The sequence below is a fragment of the Mycetomoellerius zeteki genome, unplaced genomic scaffold (genome assembly GCF_001594055.1).
Source record: "Mycetomoellerius zeteki isolate Tzet28-1 unplaced genomic scaffold, Tzet1.0 scaffold151, whole genome shotgun sequence".
Lineage (NCBI taxonomy): Eukaryota > Metazoa > Arthropoda > Insecta > Hymenoptera > Formicidae > Mycetomoellerius > Mycetomoellerius zeteki.
In genome coordinates, this window is record NW_017256458.1 from 1,862,998 (window position 1) to 1,882,173 (window position 19,176).

General features: G+C 39.9%; 3 protein-coding genes across 3 annotated transcripts; 1 reads left to right on the top strand and 2 right to left on the bottom strand.

The window, feature by feature from the left end:
- Nucleotides 1-75: 75 nt before the first annotated feature.
- Nucleotides 76-4,199, bottom strand: LOC108720516 (uncharacterized). The gene is made up of 3 exons (XM_018444575.1): nt 3,721-4,199; nt 1,510-1,755; nt 76-553 (listed from the first exon to the last, which is right to left on the bottom strand). Exons 1-3 carry the CDS (start codon nt 3,895-3,897, stop codon nt 305-307), a joined length of 672 nt encoding a protein of 223 aa, XP_018300077.1. The 5' UTR covers nt 3,898-4,199; the 3' UTR covers nt 76-304.
- Nucleotides 4,200-5,454: 1,255 nt separating this feature from the next.
- Nucleotides 5,455-6,702, bottom strand: MED6 (mediator complex subunit 6). The gene is made up of 5 exons (XM_018444574.1): nt 6,569-6,702; nt 6,306-6,465; nt 6,045-6,219; nt 5,655-5,901; nt 5,455-5,560 (listed from the first exon to the last, which is right to left on the bottom strand). Exons 1-5 carry the CDS (start codon nt 6,597-6,599, stop codon nt 5,481-5,483), a joined length of 693 nt encoding a protein of 230 aa, XP_018300076.1. The 5' UTR covers nt 6,600-6,702; the 3' UTR covers nt 5,455-5,480.
- Nucleotides 6,703-7,069: 367 nt separating this feature from the next.
- On the top strand, nt 7,070-18,918 carry Lrrk (Leucine-rich repeat kinase). Its single transcript, XM_018444570.1, has 4 exons — nt 7,070-7,434; nt 9,486-9,582; nt 9,655-9,737; nt 10,196-18,918. The coding sequence occupies exon 4, from the start codon at nt 10,204-10,206 to the stop codon at nt 17,662-17,664; it is 7,461 nt and encodes a 2,486-aa protein (XP_018300072.1). The 5' UTR covers nt 7,070-7,434; nt 9,486-9,582; nt 9,655-9,737; nt 10,196-10,203; the 3' UTR covers nt 17,665-18,918.
- Nucleotides 18,919-19,176: the final 258 nt, after the last annotated feature.

Sequence of the window (19,176 nt, forward strand, 5' to 3'; positions counted from 1 at the left end):
AATATATATATATATATAAAGTATATTTATAATATTATTTTGCTTTATCTCTTAAAAGTGACAAAAACTTGGATTCACCAAAGATACTTCGACGAATAAATGTACGATAACGAGGTAAACACTCTCCGTGCAATTTCGCAAAAGAAAAAGGATGCGTCTACAAATTGATTCTAAGAAATCTTCATTAAAGCTAGCTGGTAATCAACCATCTCTTTTCGCACGATGAAGTGAAATGGGTTGAACCTTAGTTAACTTTAATCACCGTTTACGAGGTGTCGTTTATGGTATCGATGGATAGCACGAGCTAAAACAATGTGCGTTTAGCGTGCGTATATTTAAGAGACGACTGGAAACAGGTGCGTCCGCTTCCGCAGGCCGTCGCGCCCAGGAAGACACCGTACACCAAAGCGGTCCAGACTATCACGCCGACCGCAGCGGCCGCCAGTATCAGATGCGCTCGATGACGAACGCGATCCAGGATCCGCAGCATCCACTTGCGGTCCACCGCTCTCCCAGGAGACGCCGTGCAACGCAAGGATGCGGTCGCTGCGTTCTAGACATGCGCGGTTATCAGAGAACATTCAGGGAACATAAGCCGAGCTATTAATTTCATCCAAAAGGTAAAAATAATAACTCTCGTAATGGGTTATCCTTTGGAAACAATTCGATTACATTGGAAAGCTTTTAAGTAAATTAGAACACGTTCGACTCGTATCTCTTCATAGAGAGAAATGATTTTTGCTGAAGTCTAAAAATTTAATTTGATACAGATCTGAAAATAATTTTGTTGAACTATCAGAGTAATTAATATGCAGGACGTTCAAGGCGGAACATCAAAACTTTCTGCAACATTGTTCATCATGTTTGAGTTTTCTGCATAAATATTTTGATGGTCTATCAAAATTATTTCCAAATCTGTATCTAATTAAAATACAATAAACAAAGCATTTAAAATAGGCTAATGAGAGTCAGCGCAAATATGTGAGCGCAAAATTTATTAAGATTGAAAATAATTACTCAGACGATTGTATAATGTCTCCTTTATTATATTTGAATGTTTCAACTCTCTTTGGAGTCCTCCTCAGCATATTAAAATAGACGAAGTCACCACTGGGAGCAAGTCACTCACAGATTGATGAAACTGAAGTGATGTTAAATTGAGATTTATCTCAATGGAAAAGAGCGACAACAAGAAGCTCGGAACCGTGTTAATTAATAAAAAAGATATATTACAAACGTTCAAGACATATTGATCGCAACGATGTCTGTATTCCGTCCGTATAGCACGACGTATCAATTAAATTTAAACGTTAATTGTATTTGGTTAAATTTTTATATATTTCAGCAAAATCGTTCTTTTAATTCGTGTTCGGTCGACGAGCAGAGGGTGAAAAAGTATATTTTTTATTTTATTAATAGTTCTGACTAACTTTACCTTGTTGATAACCGATTAATCGAGAAACTGAATGATCAAAGATAACAAAATCTGTTTTTTTTTCCAACCCTTACTGCGTTCGTCCCTTCGACAATTCGTTTTGCAACTGCAGCAGCTTTCTGCGCCTCGTACACATTGTCGTGCGATTCGTTGAACGCCTGCTCTACTTTACTCTCCACCTCGTGCAGATCATCGTATGGCTCGTGTACTTCACTGTACACTTCGTGGACTTCATTGTTGAGCGCTTCGTGCATTTCAGTGGGCATTTCATTATGCACCTTCTCGCGCACCTCGTCGCTCGTAGTCAGTAAACGCTCGTACTACGACAAAAAGATTTCTCCTGTATACTGAGAAAAAAATTTACTGAATTTTAATAAATATTTCTTTGAATAGTCATAGCGGAATATTTACTAAATGTAAACACATATTTATTAGATACAAGAAGCATTAATTTGATATCATCTTTTTCATTTATCTAAATATTTATAATTTACCGTAAGTAAATATTCCGCTAGACTGTTCAAATATTTATTAAAATTTAATCATTTTTTCTTAGTGTACAAAATTACTACTAACTGCTGATTGCTAGAAGAATTTTTTTTTAGTTTCTCGTACAGACGCGAGGTTTCACGGGATCTTTAGGGAATTGTTTCTTATCGATTTTGATCTTTGGATATGTTGTGTAGGGAGTCAAAATTGTATAACACGAATTGTAGACCACAAATTAGACAAAATGATTCCTACAGATTTTTTGTCGCTGAAAATGAATTCGTAAATTCCGAAAAACGATAAGTGTAGCAAATTTTAAGTCTTAAAAAATTGATTAGGCACAATCAAACATGAGAAGAATATTCGACTATGATTGATCAATTTCTTAAAGTTTAAGGTTTACTACACTTATTGTATTTCGAGACTAATGTCTATTTCTACCGTTGTAGATTAACTGTAATCTCGATTTAATTTACTCTTTATTTTTTTCTAATTCTAGAAACTAGAAAAAGATAAAAAGTAAGTTAAACTGAGATTAAAGTTAATTTATATTGGAAAAGAACATAAATGAAATTGTTCCATCATGACATATTTTTGAGATATTTTTCAAACATGTTATTTTCAGCATATTTTTTAAGTTCATTTTTTCCAGACACGTAATCTCATAGAGCAATTTCATTTACGAATTCATATTTTCAGTGATAAAAAATCTGTAAGAATCACTTAGTCCAGTTCGTGGTCCAGATAAAACATAAATTTGTCAGACAATGATACATTAAATCCATATTCTTTTTACGTGCTTATCTCCAAGGTTCAATGATCGAAATACTTTCCTGTGGATGACGATAAATGAAAAATCTTAACATTTTCGAAAAATGTGAATACATTATAAAGAGTATAAAATATCATAAAACTTTTGTATAAAACACTTTTCCATATATCTCATGTTTTAAAGATATTCACTGAAAATGAAAAAAATCCATTTCTCGAGAGAGTTTGTTTCACTCCCTAAACCTTTAGATGCGCACATAAAAAAAATATGAGTCTAATATTTTTTTATTTTATGCTTTACAACAAATCCGAAGTCCATCAAAATAGGACGGTTCTGATGGTTCCCTTGTTAGTGAAATTAATGTTTCGAGATGAAGCGGAAATGTGAAGTAAATTTGTGCAGTAAATTAAAACTCCGAGATACAATCGTCAGTGGAAAAAGAGCAAAAAAAAAGGATGACGGGTCTCTCAAAAGCAAGAAGAAAAAGAATGGAACCGAACAATTTGCGAGATTAATCTGTCCGTCTCAATTTCCGTCTCAATTTCTTTTAATCCGTCTACCTCTCACGGGAAAATGATAGCTGATAAGAAATTAATAAAGAGTTCTTATACAACTTTTGCAGTGCGCAAATTTGAATAATTTAAATCGCATGTTCTTTTCCTGTCTCTTCCTCCTTTTCGTTTTCTGATAAAAAATTCTTTTTTATCGTCATCGAGAATGCGCGCGTATAATATATTTAATTTTTTATATATTTAATTTCTCGGCACACAAATATACGTTTAATTTCCTTCGATGCGCCTCCTCCTTTCCGAATGTCACATCGCAAATTGCACAAACGCTTCGAATTATCGCGTGCAAGAGCAAAGTCAACATCGCGCGTCCGTAAACGTGTATGCCGGGGGTGTATATCTTAAAACGGAGAGAGCGAGAGTTCTCCAAACGATCCGGAGGGCGATTTTAGCGACGTGGGGAAGGTGTCGGGAGGATCGATCGGTCCAATTACGGGAAATGCGGGGACCCGTACCTGCATATCCTGCAGTTTACTTATTTGCTGACGGACCAGACGAACCACCTTGCATTTCGCGTGTTGACAGTTCGCCAGGAACTCTGCGAGATTCGCCGTCCGATCGTCCTGCTCGTCCTGTTCCAGATATCGGCAACCGCCGCATGTTCGAGCGTCGCATATCATTTTCAACGGCATATCGTAAATGATCTGTTACGGCGCACAGGACGATTCTCGTGATCTAAAAGGATCATTTTTCTCAGGATAAACCCGCCGCGGACATGGCTGAAGGTGCGAGCAAGTTGGCGTGTAAATTGAATGGCGCGCGATCGACGGTTTTTTGATCGACGTTTGCAATTTCATGTGCAATTTCATGTGCATGTAGCATAAAGGAAAACTCGCGTTTTATCCTCATTTCATTGATTCTCGCCAAAATGACCACATACAATAAAATCATATTCAAAGTTCAGTATTGTCCAACTATAATAGCTAAGCATCGCAGAAATACATGACACAAAGGCTATATTCGCTTTGAACGCTTTCACGCTGTAAGCTTCATTCTGTCTTCATCTCATTATGTACGGAAATAAGATAGAATGAAGCTTACAGCGCGTGAGCGTTCAAAGCGAACGTATCTAAAGGTACATAGCGATGTAGTTTCAAAGTGATAGCGAATTTCAACTAAATTATGGCTAATGAATCTTTAGCAGTTGCAACAGACAAATAGCAGTTGCAGTTGCGCACATAATAGCAATCGCAGCGGTTATGTATCGCATCTGAATATCTGCTACAACTGTACGTTTGTATTCTTGTACAATACCCGATGTATTGACTATTGTAATCCATTTACAATCAAACATTTACATTAATATATTTTTTTATCTTCATTCCAATTTGTTTCTCTATAAAAAGTTACAATATTGCTTTATTTGCATTCCTCCATTTAGAAATAATCAAGCACTTGTTCGGCGTAAAAATACATATTGTACATATTGAGCAGCAAAAAACGTAAGCAATATAAAAAAAATATGTTCTTCGATAACCGATGTTTTATATTCGTCATCGGTAAAATTAAAAGATAAATAATAGACTACGCGATTAATAAAAAAGCATGTCTGAAATTGGATCGAATTCAATTTAAAGTCTATTTTTAATTTAATTCGCACTTATTTAATCACTGCACGAATCATACCAGAAATAGTAATCAAGAATATTTTATTTATTTTTCGTACTCTATAAAAAGCCAAATAATAAGAATGAATAGAAACAAGTACATTTTATATAATGTAGAGTAAAATTTTTATTACAAAAATCACAATTTAAACTTACAAATTTATAATTGCTTTTTCTTAAAAATAATTATTATAACACACTTACATATTACATAATATATATACATATAACGTTGTAAACTTCAAAAATACACATAAATATGTTACTGAAAGTATATTCCATTAATACCAAAAATACCAAGCGGTTATTAGTGATTGTTTCTATGTTTTAAATTATAATATTATATTATATTTCTTGGATAACAGACAAGATTTGAAAATTTTTTTACTTTTTAACAATTATGTCCTTTATATTGATGAAATATTTGATTTTTATCATTTTCTTTATTTTTAAAATAATTCATTCGTTTAATTCTTTTAACGAATAAGAAACGTTGATACTTTAAATATTAAATAGATACACAAAATTTTCTCTATTATTTTATTTCCCTATTATTTATAAGTTAGAAAAATTTTATACATAAATATATTTTATGTCTATCCTTATTATTAATTAAGTCTAGGTTTCTTCTCTGGTGGTGGTTTCATATCTTTCTTTTCAGTCTTCACTTCCTGCTTAATTTCTACGGCTGAAATAACAAAAAAAAAGATAAATGACAATCAAAATTATGTTAAAATCAAGAAACAAAAAATAAAATAGGATATAAATTATGCTACACATACAAGCTTCTATTGCTTGGTGTACTGGCTTTGGCACTGGTAAAGGAAATTTACGAGTAAGCTCTGCGAGTAACATATCCACTCTTTGGCGTTGAAACAATGAGCTAGGTTCCTCACGCACCGGCGTTTCCTTCTTCGCAGCCAAGGCCTTACCATTTTTAAAATCCCAAGAATAGCCTTTACTCGGATGATATCGAGAACAGCTGCTTGCCTCATCGAAGGCAGATTGTAGATGGTGAACTGTAGACAGCTGTGTAAGATACATCTCCTAAGTATAACAATAACTAAAAATGCAATATATCAAATACATACTGTATTAAAGAAGATTAAGAAAATATTCTGATAACAGCCTAATCTTGATAAAAAATTTAAATGTAATTTTTTCTTGCTCACCAGTCTAGAACTCACGACAGAGCCTAAATCTGGAGCTTGGTATACAACGCCAGCTATAATATAATAATCGGCAACTGCTGAGGCTTGAGTTGGCGAATGCCTGAGTTGTTTCCTAATCACATACAAGATTGGCTCTTGCACGTGCAAAAGAATATACTCCAAGCCAGTCATATTGCTGGGGAATAGCAAACATTCATGGATATGCTTAATGATAATGTCTGTATGTTTATACATTTAATGTTGGGATCGATTGAGACTTACTTCAATTGATCGGGACTCAAACGCTGCATCTTGACTATCTCATTGTTACAAGTCCTGTCGTAAAATGGATTACTTCTTTCTGAGAAGTAATCCATGATGTTGCTTGGATTAAGAACAGGAATCCAGGCGCTGTCATGCCAAGACAGGCCCAAAGGATTCTCTACAAGAAGAGAATAAGAAGAATCATCCCAAGTGTCAATTATTAAGGACTTGAGTACTGGTTAATGATTATACAAAGACAACAGAAATTCATAGATCTTCACCTTGTACCGGAGTTTTTCCAGGCATCATCATCACATCCACTCAACAGAATTGTGTAAAAATTACAATTAATGACACTATTTATTATATTAATCTTATTCCAGTCGCATGTATCGTTCTTTCGACATTTCTTTTATTTACGTCGATTCTCGCGCACCTATTGACGCTTGTTGACACCTTCAATCTACAAGCACTATTGATAATACAATTTCCTTTAATATCTGCTGTAGACAAAATCACTTTTATAATTTTTATATCTATATAATTATATGTAATTCTGAGAAAAAAATTCATCATACAACTCCAAAAAATATCTTATAAAAAAATAACTTCGGAAAGTCTTTCTAAAATCTTGAAGTCATTTTTAAAGCCACTTTTGATTAAGATTAAAAAATGTTTAAACAATTTAGGAATTATTGAACTTAAAAAATCATGTACGACATAACAACCGTCGGAAATTCATGGATATGCGGTTACATGCATACATGTTTTATCCACATGGAGGCGCCACTTGACAAATTCCACCTGACTGTCTGAAACATGTGAGCACGTCTACTGTCATCCTCATGCTCTCGTATTTCGGTGCGCGCCGTTGCGCGATAATGATTCCGTCAAATTTCGCTCAGTCCTGTTTCGTTCGCCGTTGCGGCGATTTCCGTGTCTGTCAATAGAGTCGCGCGCGACAGGAATGTCTTGTTACGAGTGCCTGGACCTGCGAACTCCGTGTGAATCACAATGTGACCGCGATCTCCTGGTTTCCGAGAAAACGCGCGCGAGGGTCACCGCTCCGTCGACCTGCGACGAACCACACTTCGCCGCGGCTGATTCCATCAAGATACACCGCCGGCTCGCGCGCTAAATGGCAAAAGTAATAACGAAAAAGAAAATTGCAGTTTTGTGTCTGTCTGAAGTTTCAGGAAGATCCGCCGAAAGATTCCCTCAAAAAAATCAAAAATTAATTAATCGACGCCGCGTTTGACAAGTCAGCGTTCATCAGCTGATTTGTGGACTAGCTTTTTTCAGCGTCACGGTGACTAGCTGCAATTTATCTTATCCTCGAGAATTATTTTTTAGATTTTTACAAGCAGAAGAAACACTATACGACTTTCATGGAGTCGTAAAAAAATCATCACGAGAATCTCGCTACTCCGATTTTTGCAACGCATGAGAACGCTGGAAATTTATTCGATATATTATTGGTCTCAGGTTTCACATTCGCCGCTTAATCGCGATGCTGTCGCTTTCATAAACCTCTCCCCTTCCTCTTCCTTCCCCCTGGATTCACGTACAATTAAACATGAAGGTTAGAAAATTGTCGTGTAGCTCTTCCTCTCCCTCAATCCCCCTCTGCGACATGTGCACGCACTCGCGCGAAAGAATCGCGTGCAGTTCAAAGTGATGATGAAACAGATTTATTCTTTTTTTAAAATCGTTTCTTTTAAACGATTTATAACTTACGTAAAAGTTCTATTTCATTTTTTTAAATAAAATGTGCGTTAAAGTTCTATTTTATTTTTTTTTTTTTATAAAAAGGATGGGATACCCAGACAGCACACAATATTTACGAAATATTTACAAAATATTTATAAGATTTATTTTAAATATTTTGTAAATATTTTTTGTGGTCTTAGATTGCACAGATCATAAACATTTATTATAAATATTATGAAATATTTATTATGAATGTTACAGTAAATGCTATGAAAATACTTAATGAGACATTATAATTCAAGTAAAAAATGCTTATTAGAAATATTTATTTATATTTATCATAAATATTGCATAAAATATTTAGAGAGTCTATATTTTAATAATATTTCAAATATTTATAAAAGCTTTATACAAAATATGTATGAAATATCTATATAACATATTATATTATTATATATTAATAATTTATTTAATCTATATAACATTTCAAAAAATGAATATTAATAAACATTTATCATAAATATTCTGTGCTGTCTGGATATTTTTGTTTATTTTTTTAAACGATATATAATTTTTGTTAAAATTTTATTTTATTTTATTTTAAGTAAAAAAGATAGAATATCTCTTTATTAATTTTTTTAAATAACTTATAATTCCGTCGAAGTTCTTTATTTAATTTTTTTTATAAAAAGGATAGGATATTTTTGTTTTTTTTTTTAAACAACCTGTAACTTTCATTAAAGATCTTTCTTTTTTAGTAAAAAGGGTAGAATATCTTTATTCATTTTTTTTTAAACGACATATAACTCGCGTCGAAGTTTTATTTCACTTTTTAAATAAAAGGAATAGGATATTTTTGTTTATTTTTTTAAATGACCTATATCTGTTAAAAGTTCTATATTTAATTTTTTTTTTAATAAAAAAGGTGAGATGTTTTTGTTCAGTTTTTAAACTATTTATAACTCGTGTAAAGTTTTATTTCATTTTTTTTTTAATAAAAAGAGTAGGATATTTTTATGCATTTTTTTAAACGGTCTGTAATTTGCGTTGAAGTCCAATTTTTTTTCTTTTTTTTTAATAAAGATATTTTTGTATATTTTTTAAAATGGCTTAATAATTTGTGTTAAAGTTCTATCTCGTGTTTTTTGATAAACAAGATATGAGATATTTTTGTTCATTTATTTGTTATATCTATCGATGTAAATTGGATCCGATAAATATTTTCACGCTTGCAACATTTATTTTCTTTCATAATTGAATAATGAAGGATTTTATTTATAGAATAAATCAATTCTGACAATTAATTGAGCGATAATTTGAATCTTATTATTGAAATATAAACTTTACTGATTTTTTTGTCAAAAATCGCGACTTTCTCTTTGTTTTTTTTTTGCATATCAAAAAATTATACATACATGTTTCACTAACACGCAAGAGTTCCTCGTTGTAATTTCAATCAACCAAATGGATGTCTTGCTTATATTACAGCTCTCGCGAAGCCTCACCGAGCCAACGTGAATCCGGATTTAAATGCTCAAGCAACGCAGTTCAGCTGTGGTGCATTGATCCGCGACGTGTTGTCAAGGTAAGCGTCGTGCAGTGTTTAAAAAATATTTGTAAATTAACAATATTTATTAATTCGTTCGACACGTTACAGAATGCACTCCGGAGGAGATGACACCGAAAGAAATGGCATTAACAGTAACGATCATGTAACGAGGACGTAAACAGGATTTGTAGGTACATTTCTAATTACACATAATAATCACCACTAATCTGTAGATCTTAATTGGAGAAATCCGGTTTTATTCTACTTTAGGATCGTAAACAACTGTTTCTACGAATATTTATTATCTAATTTATGTAGAATATAAATTTTCATTAAGATACCCACTTTCATTAACGATAGCGTGCCGTATAAACGATACAAATTATAATAGCGGTAAAGAGATAATGTCAGTTATTAAAATATCGATTAACATTAGAAGCTAACAATAAAAGGAAAAAATGTGAAGGAACAATTAAAGGAAGAGTTTATATTTCTAAATCGCAAATTATATCTTTTTAAAATGTATAATTTCATATTTGAAGGAGAAGGAAGATGATTTCTATTCGCATTGCTCTTTTAAAGAACGTAAGCTCTTCAGTTGTTATGCTTTTCGCTATCAGAATGATTTGAAAACGGTGTATTTTCGTAGGCCCTGTGATGGAGGACTACACGCCGATCGACGAGGACTTCCCGGGCCGGTTGCTGCACCAGGCCGCGCTCTGGGACAACGCTGAGTTGCTGGAGGATCTGCTGCGCGGCGAACACGCGCAGTACATCAACAGTAAGGATTCGTGGGGCAGGACGCCGATGCACGCGGCCGCGATCACGGAGAATTCTCGTTGCCTAGATGTTTTGCTGACCGCTGGAGCCGATCCGAACGTTACCTGCGGTCCTCGCGGTCATCATCGGACGCCACTGCACGTTTGCGCGGAACATGGCCACGCCGGCAACGTGGAGACGCTATTGAGCTTTGATGCGGATCTCATGATCCGAGACGATGACGGCTTGAAGCCTATCGACATAGCCGAGAAGAGCAGTCACGACTCCTGCATTCACCTCCTGAAAGCGGCGGCCGAGAAGTATGAGCTTGCGAAACAAGCTACCCACGCTTCCTTACGTGCAGCTTGTATTCAGGGTGACACTGTGGCCGCTCGGAACATCATCCAGGGTTTGTCTACCGATCTGGAATGCGTGGTAAACATGGCGCCGAACGGCACCAACACGCTGCTCTTTGTCGCCTGCGAGAGCGGTCACAAGGACATCGTTCGGCTGCTATTGGATCACGGTGCTGACTGCAGGATCCATCCGGTCACCAAATACTGTCCACTCTACATAGCGTGTTACCACGGTAAATTGGAGATCGTCGAGCTGTTGCTCCGGCATTTTCCCAAGCAGGTGCAACAGCTCACGGTGGAGCGCTGGCTGCCGATTCACGCGGCGACAATAAATGGCCATCACTTGGTGATCGACGTATTGCTCAAGTTTGAGTATCCGCAGTACGTTTATCAACGCTACAGGGATCCGTCCGGTGAGTTCGAATACGAGCTACCGTTCGACATCAACGCGCAGGACGTCACTGGCCAGCATGCACTATACATAGCTAGCATGCTGGGCAACGTCAAATGCGTCGAGCTACTTCTGGGTTATCGAGTGAAAGCGAGGACGACCAAAGAAGAGGATGGTGTAAATGGCGCGCAGCAACTTCCGGTGTCGAAGCGCAAGATTTCTAGTGGTATTCAGAGGCTGATGTCGTCGCTGAATTTCCGCAGTAAGGCACCCATAGACAAAAAGGACGATAAAATGATATATCCGGTGAATCTGGATCTTTATTGCAACAATGGTAGCGAAACAGCATTGCACGTAGCTGTCAGGGGCAAACATACCGAAGTGGTAAACGCTCTCCTTCAAGCGGGTGCTAATCTCGAATTGCCTGTCAAAATTCCATACGATCAGAACGATCCCGATGGTAGTTATTCGAGCGTACTGACGATCGCGTGTCAGAATCGCGATGTGAAAATCACGGATCTACTGCTGAAATATGGCGCCGTCGATAACGAATGCAAAGCGCTAAAGATTGCTGCACAGAATCGTGACGAGGCGTTGACTGCAAAACTGCTGTCGATCAAGGCTCACCCGGATTCCGAGTATAAGATCAATAAGAAGGCGATGACCGAATGCACGCAGAGCTCACACTTCTCTGCTCTGTCGTCCTTCGGCCACGTCACCTATTCCACGCTATTTCCGAAGACGCCCACAATGATCAATTGGCACAACCAGCAGTGTCATCTCTCGCAAATCCGGCTGCAGTGGTTGATCGACGCAGTATTGCATGTCAACAAGAAGCTGAGTTCTAAAAATAATGATCTAGTGTTGTACGCCATCACGCGAATTGATATCTCTCTCAACTCCATCACCTCCGTACCGTCTACTATGTTCTATTTACAGAGTTTGCGGTATCTCAACATGGCACAGAACAAGATTGACACTTTGACAGCTGACTCGAAGAATCCAAAGGACAAGCTATGCCCGGTTCTGGAGGAAATGTATCTACAAGACAATCGACTGGAGCAGCTGCCAGAATTCATTATGAACTTACCGGCGCTTGAAATCATGGACGTGTCCAACAACAAATTGCAATGTTTGCCACAGAATTTATGGCGTGCACCCAAGCTGAAGGAACTGAACGCCTCGTTCAATCTACTGCGTGATTTGCCCAGTCAGGCGTCGCAGAACGTCTTAAGGAAACCACAGCGAGGTGAAGAGGCGCAACAGAATGGTACCAACTTTCGTGGACTGGCTGCTGTGCCGCGAATAGAGTCCATGGAGTTCGACTCGTTCACGAAGATCGCGAACGCGCAGGTAATCGAAATGGAAAGGCCACATGTGTGGACCAGTTCAGTCCAAGTGTCGGAGAAGATGAGCGATGACACAGAGAACGGCAATAAATCAGTATTAGCGTCATTGAATCTCGCGCACAACCTTTTTAATAGCATTCCCGTGGCGTTGCCATGTTTGGCGGTGAGTTTAGTGCGGCTAAACATGGCGTACAATTCTCTACGCTCGATGAGTCACATCACTTCATATCCGGCGAGCTTAAAACAGTTGGACCTATCAAACAATCAGATCACGCGATGGCCCAGTCTACCGCAGGTGGATAGCTCTGACAGCATGGAACAGGCGAATACGGCCTGCTATTGTCCGACTGTCAACGCACAGTCGCCAAGTATCGTGCCCGGTAATCGACAAACGCCCACATCGATGCGTGATATTGTGTTACAATCGGTGTGTATACATAGGCGGCATCTACGACTGGAGAACCTGCGCACGCTGATCCTGGCGAACAATCTACTGAATCGTATTCAGCTGACATCATGCGACGATGGTGAAATGCCATGCTTAGAGGAAGAACGCGGGGACTCGGATAGAGATCCAAAGATCGGACATCCCGGATCAAAGCTGTATTTGCTCTTTCCCAATGTCAGTATGTTGGATATCAGCAATAATCAATTACGCGAGATACCGCACAATATCTACGAGCTAAACAATCTGTCGGTGCTGAACATCAGCGGCAACAATGAAATCGTTGAATTGCCGCCACAGATGGGTTTGCTGGGTCGCTTGTGGAACCTGAACACGCAGGGCTGCCGGTTACAGGAGCCACTCAAGTCGATGATCGAGTCGAAGAAGTACAAGACGATGGACGTGATCGGTTACCTGAAGTCCATCCTGGAGGACGCAAAAGCGTATGCGCGCATGAAACTGATGATCGTTGGTATTCAGGGAATTGGCAAGACGAGCCTGCTGGAGCAATTACGACAGGAAGGCGAGGTGCCGAATAAGAAAAAGGCATCCGAGCATTGGGCCAAACGGATGGGCAATAAGAACATCAACGCGAAGACTGCCAAGGGTACGACCATCTCAACCGTAGGTGTGGACATTGGCGATTGGATTTACGAGAAGAAAGTGCGCGGACAATCGTCCCACGGACCGGTTTATTTCAGGACTTGGGACTTCGGCGGTCAACGCGAATACTACGCGACGCATCAGTATTTTTTATCAAAGCGCAGTCTATATCTAGTCATGTGGCGTATCACGGACGGTTTCAAAGGCGTTTCCGAGATCTTTCAGTGGCTAGTGAACATTCAGAGCAGAGCGCCTAATTCGCCGGTTATCATTGTCGGCACACATTACGATGTTTCTTATGAGCACAGCGAAGGCCTGCAGCAATATATTCGCGACAAATTTATCAACGTGGTCGATGCCGAGAAGTGCGGTCTGCCCAAGGTCATGGAAACAATCGAAGTGAGCTGCAAGACGCGTCATAATATTAAGATGTTGTGCAATCTTATCTATGACGTTGTCTTCAGTTTGAGATCGCCTGGCAGCAAGGAACTGCTGCTGGAACAGAAGGTCCCGGCGAGTTATTTGGCGCTGGAAGACGTAGTGATTCAATTGGCGCACGACAGGAAGTTGTCCGGCTTGGATCCGGTGCTAAAGGCTGATCAATATTACGCAGCGGTTAATAATGAGCTTCAGAAGTTGCACAGATCCTTCAGAGACCCTGCCGAGTTACATCAGGCGACGTTATTCCTGCACGAGAACGGGATAATCCTCCACTACGATGATGCTACGTTGAAAGATCTCTATTTCTTAGATCCACAATGGCTCTGCGACATGCTGGCTCACGTGGTCACCATAAGGGAGATCAATCCGTTTGCCAGATCAGGTATAATGAAACTGGATGATATTCAACACGTATTCAAGTCCTCCACGATATCATCAATTGACACCCAAGGCTATATTGTTAGCTTGCTTAACAAGTTCGAGGTTGCTTTGACATGGGATTGTCGCACGTTACTGATACCATCCCTCCTACCGACTGAAGAAGATATTTTACGCAATAATCAGATAATCAAGGTGCCGGTGAAGACGCGCGGCTGGCATGTACGTGTGAAGAAGATCACGTCGCCTATGTTCGCGTGCTTGAGTGCGCTAACCAGTGACAATAAAAATAACGCCGAATGCGTGCTCACGTCGAGATCGCAACCCGATTGTTCCGTCACCAGACTATTACTCATGTCATATTTTCCTAGTGGTTTTTGGTCCCGACTGATTACTCGGATCCTCGCGGATGACGCCATCGTCGATATCGTCATGTCGTTTTTGGCGCCATTCAAGGATTTCGTCGACGACAATATTTTTGCTAGTTTGCTAGATCTACAGGCCGAGTGGGTGCTCTGGCAGACGGGGATCGAGTTGCGATACTCGGGAATTACCTTATTACGTCTAAAAGAAGTCTGCTATAATCTGAAGAACTCGCCGTACGATTACAGACAATTTAAGTTCAAGTTAAAACAAGACGGTATTTGGTGCACAGTAGACCTGAAAAATTCCGCCATTCTAGAAATTTGGTTTCCAGTAGATACCCTGGTGATTAAGCAACCCATCATGTCCGATTCTGTGGACGAGGAGCCGATGGGCTACCAAGCGATCGTGGTAGAGCCACGGCCAGAGAGTATGCCACAGTTGATGGCATTGATCGTCGATCACATCGATATCTTGCTGGAAGATTGGTATCCGACACTAGGCACGCGTTTCGTCCATACATCGGAAGGTAAACTGCTAGTCACAAGATTGATACCGTGTCCGCGTTGTTTACTCGGCAACACCGAGAATGGTGATAGCGAGTTAAGCGACAGCGATGGCCGACTGATCGAAGATATTCAGAAGTACTGCGCCATGAATCGCACTGAGAGGCAGAGTCAGGACAGCTATAAGTCCGACGGCGATAGCGGCGTCGGTTATGATAGTCTGACGTCCAGCAGGATGCCGTCACTCGAGGGACATCCGGATATGTCAAAGCAACAGAATTCAAATCTCGAGAATACTCTTGCATACTCCTGGATGGTGGAGGAATGCATACTGGCAGCGTACAGCAACAAGCCCATCAGTTGTCCGAAGCATTTGGAGATCCCGCTATCACACGTCGCGCCGGACATCATCTTCATGGATTTGGGCGTCAAACACCTGATTAAGTCGGAGGATTTGAAGCGGGGCAAGTTACTAGGTCGTGGGGCCTTTGGTTTCGTCTTTCGTGGCAGCTGCCGATTACCCGGCACACATGTTCGCGCTGACGTGGCCATCAAAATGTTGCAACCAGTCTCACCGGGGCCAAATTCTACGCAGTCGGCAATCCTCGCATACAAGGCATCACAAAGTAAATGGGACCGTGACCCGTTGCAGTACGCTTGTAAAGCGTATTGTATGGCGCGCCAAGAGCTCAATATTTTACTAACACTCAGACATACTAATATCGTGCCATTGATAGGTATAGTCGTCAGTCCTCTGGCTCTCGTATTAGACCTGGCACCTCAGGGCGCGTTGGATGCCGTTTTGAAAAACTATCGTCGCTCCGGTGCTAAGTTGGATCCTTACACGCTTCAGGCGGTAATCCTTCAGGTCGCTAAGGCTGTGGAGTATCTGCATCAGCAACACGTTATTTACCGCGATCTCAAATCGGAGAACGTGTTGGTATGGCAGATGCCGTTACCATTTCAAGAGAATCCGGAACCTGCGCACGTCAAAGTCGCTGATTACGGTATTTCGAGACTGACGCTGCCTACAGGAGCGAAAGGTTTTGGAGGCACAGAAGGCTTCATGGCACCTGAGATCATCAGATACAATGGCGAGGAGGAATACACGGAAAAAGTGGATTCGTTCTCGTTCGGCATGTTCATCTATGAGCTCATCACACTGCGCCAACCGTTTGAGGGCCACGAGGCGGTGAAGGAGTGCATTTTGGAGGGCGGTAGACCACCGCTCATGTACCGTGAGACTTTCCATCCATGTTACGCACTCGATTTAATGGTGATATGCTGGGCACAGAATCCGAAGGATCGGCCAACTGCAAGTCAGATTGTCTCAATTACCTCCGCGCCCGAGTTCACGCATCTAATAGATGTCACTCTGTTGACAGAACGCACACAAGTGACTGCGGTCACCATGACCAATCATTGCGGCAGCGGCGGATCGAATGATGCAACAGAGAGTCTAAATAGCGATGAGATTTGGTTCGGACACAATAACGGTGAGGTGGACATGCTATTAGGTACTCAAAAAGGCTGGCTACGCCACGTACGCATTGAAACACCTGTGATACCGTACGCCATGTGCGGCGTGGACGGCTATATCTGGATTGGCGACAATGCTGGTCAGGTACACGTCTATTTATGCGGTAACTTTGGCTGTGTGGCCAGCTACAATCTAGAGGCAGATCACAGCCGGGAGTCTAAAGTGGTCGGGCTGATTCACCTGGAACAGTTGAAGCAATTTGCTGTGGCTTTGCACAGCGGCCGGATCTTTCTGCTGTCCAACACATTCATGCAGATGAAGAAGACTGAGATCACTGGCGGCAACAGTGGCACGGAAATGACGCGCCACAATGCTGACGTAAAGACCTACTCGCTTGCCGCGGTCTGCCGTAAGAGACGTGTGCTGGAGCTCTGGGCTGGTCAAAGTTATGGTCGGATATCCATTTACACTCTGAAGGATGGCAACCTGGCTGACACGACGCAGCTGTCTCACTGCTCCGCCAATGACGCCGCGATGAAGAATCTGTTTGCCACGTATCTAATCGGCGTGACGACCGAGAGCTTCGTTTTCTCGTATACATATCCAGGCTGCGTCGTGTACCAGTGGGACGTAGACAGCCGGCAGATCATCAATAAACTCGACATGTCTAAACTGGTACCGTGTTCCGAGAGTCTCAAGTCCATCGCAATCGAGGAAAACTTGTCTACGGAAAAGTGTCAGGTGACCGCACTCGAGGCCAGCTGCGGTCAGTTATACATCGGCACTACCTGGGGTTGCATCGTCGTTGCCGAGTGCGGTACCCTTCGTCCCGTCACTGTGTTCCGGCCGTTCGAGGGTAAAGTCTGCCAGATTGTGTCCCTCAAGTCCACCGACAAGAGGAAGACAGTACTGGCGACCGTCGGTCAGGGATATCGCAGCCTGATCGCGCGATATACCGATTTCCCTTTGAAGAGTCTGGAAAACGAAGAACTCAGGCACGGCATGTATACCCTGCTTTGGAGATCGGAAAACTGGTCGGCAGCTTGATTCCCTCGGAAATCGTAAGGTCCACATCCTCAGGTGCATTTGGCGATCGTTTTTTAGCATTACACGCGATCCGTCTGACTTTATCTTATACAAAAATAATGGTATAACAAATAAGCTACATTTAATACAGAATGCGTAGTAAGAGGGCAAGAAGACGGATCTACTCTGATCCAGCGATTTTTCAATGAGTGCCGAAGAAAGTTTTCATTATACGGAAATTCGGTGCCAATATACGAGTGATTATAATTCGGTATGGCGAAAATTTGAAAAGCGATGAAGTTCATGATAAGATCACACGGTTCTCTTCTTTGGCAACATAATACCGGAAGTGCTTAAGTGGTGCGAGGTTCAATTGAGCAATATATGGGCTCAGCAGTGAATCTTATACGTCCAATATTATAGTACCTAGTACGTAAAGAATGCTGATTGTGCTAATAAGCGTGCTCGAGAAAGAAACCGTCTTTATAAAGATTGAAAAAGGAAATGATGACATTACAACTCTCACGGAACTTGAGTTTTCTCACGAGTACTCTTATTAACGAATACTCTGCATCACAGGTTGTAAGTTGATATTCTTTCGTTCGTCCAAATCACAGCATTACCAAGTATAAGAGAATAACATTCTTATTTTGTATAAAACTAAATCTTAAGCAAATAATCTAATGGTATTTTAACGTACGTTTCTGCTTGCGTAAGTATAATCGGACTCTATGAGAGTTGCGCTATATAAATATTTATATAACTAATGGAAGAGAAGGTAATGCAATCTGTTTTTTGTCATTGCAAGACGGGATAAAAGAAGGAAAACGTTTTTCGAATATTAACTGATATTAATTGAGCTGGTTTAGATAACAAAGAGCTATTTTTAGCACCATCAATATTACCTTTTATAATATCTCATTAGTATTAAGATTTCGATAAGTCTTACTGCTGAAATTAACGTCGTAATCTTGAGTCGATATAGAAATACGATTTCTAAATCATACTATCTTCGCGATTTAGTTACATCACGTCCAAAGTAATATCTTTCACTGCACTGTAAGTTTTTACAGGGATTAAAGCTACTTTCTTTTTAGGAGACACAGTCTTAAGTATCGTTTTATCTTTGTTATTCATTGAATTCCGAGAAGAGTAGAATGATGTTTGTGTTTCCTAAAAGGAAAACAGCCTAACTCTAACCGAACCGAAGGTTGTGGGACATGATGTATAAATATATATTAACATTACTCTACTACAATATTACAAGAATACACATACACATTAGAAGCATCTTGCTCAATAAAATCATTAGTGCCTGTGTTTCTACCAATGTAGATTAATCTCTGTTCAAACTTTTCATCTTTTTCTAAAAGCCAATTTCTATCATTTCGATTAACTTAATCGGCCGATTATTTCATTGGAATTGATCATCACGGTTGACACTTAATCGATCAAGTTAATGGTGCAGCCAGCTCTAACTCTTAGAACTAGAAAAAGATGAAGAGTAAATTGAACCAAGATTAATCTATATTG

Coding starts and splice junctions, on each gene's coding strand:
- MED6 (XM_018444574.1), bottom strand. CDS start 6,599: ATGATGATGCCTGGAAAAACTCCGGTACAAG. Junction 6,220..6,305: donor TTGAGTCCCGATCAATTGAA/GTAAGTCTCAAT, acceptor GCTATTCCCCAG/CAATATGACTGGCTTGGAGT. Junction 5,902..6,044: donor CTGTCGTGAGTTCTAGACTG/GTGAGCAAGAAA, acceptor TATCTTACACAG/CTGTCTACAGTTCACCATCT.
- Lrrk (XM_018444570.1), top strand. CDS start 10,204: ATGGAGGACTACACGCCGATCGACGAGGACTTCCCGGGCCGGTTGCTG.
- LOC108720516 (XM_018444575.1), bottom strand. CDS start 3,897: ATGCCGTTGAAAATGATATGCGACGCTCGAACATGCGGCGGTTGCCGA. Junction 1,756..3,720: donor GTAAACTGCAGGATATGCAG/GTACGGGTCCCC, acceptor TTTTTGTCGTAG/TACGAGCGTTTACTGACTAC. Junction 554..1,509: donor TTGTCGAAGGGACGAACGCA/GTAAGGGTTGGA, acceptor GCGCATGTCTAG/AACGCAGCGACCGCATCCTT.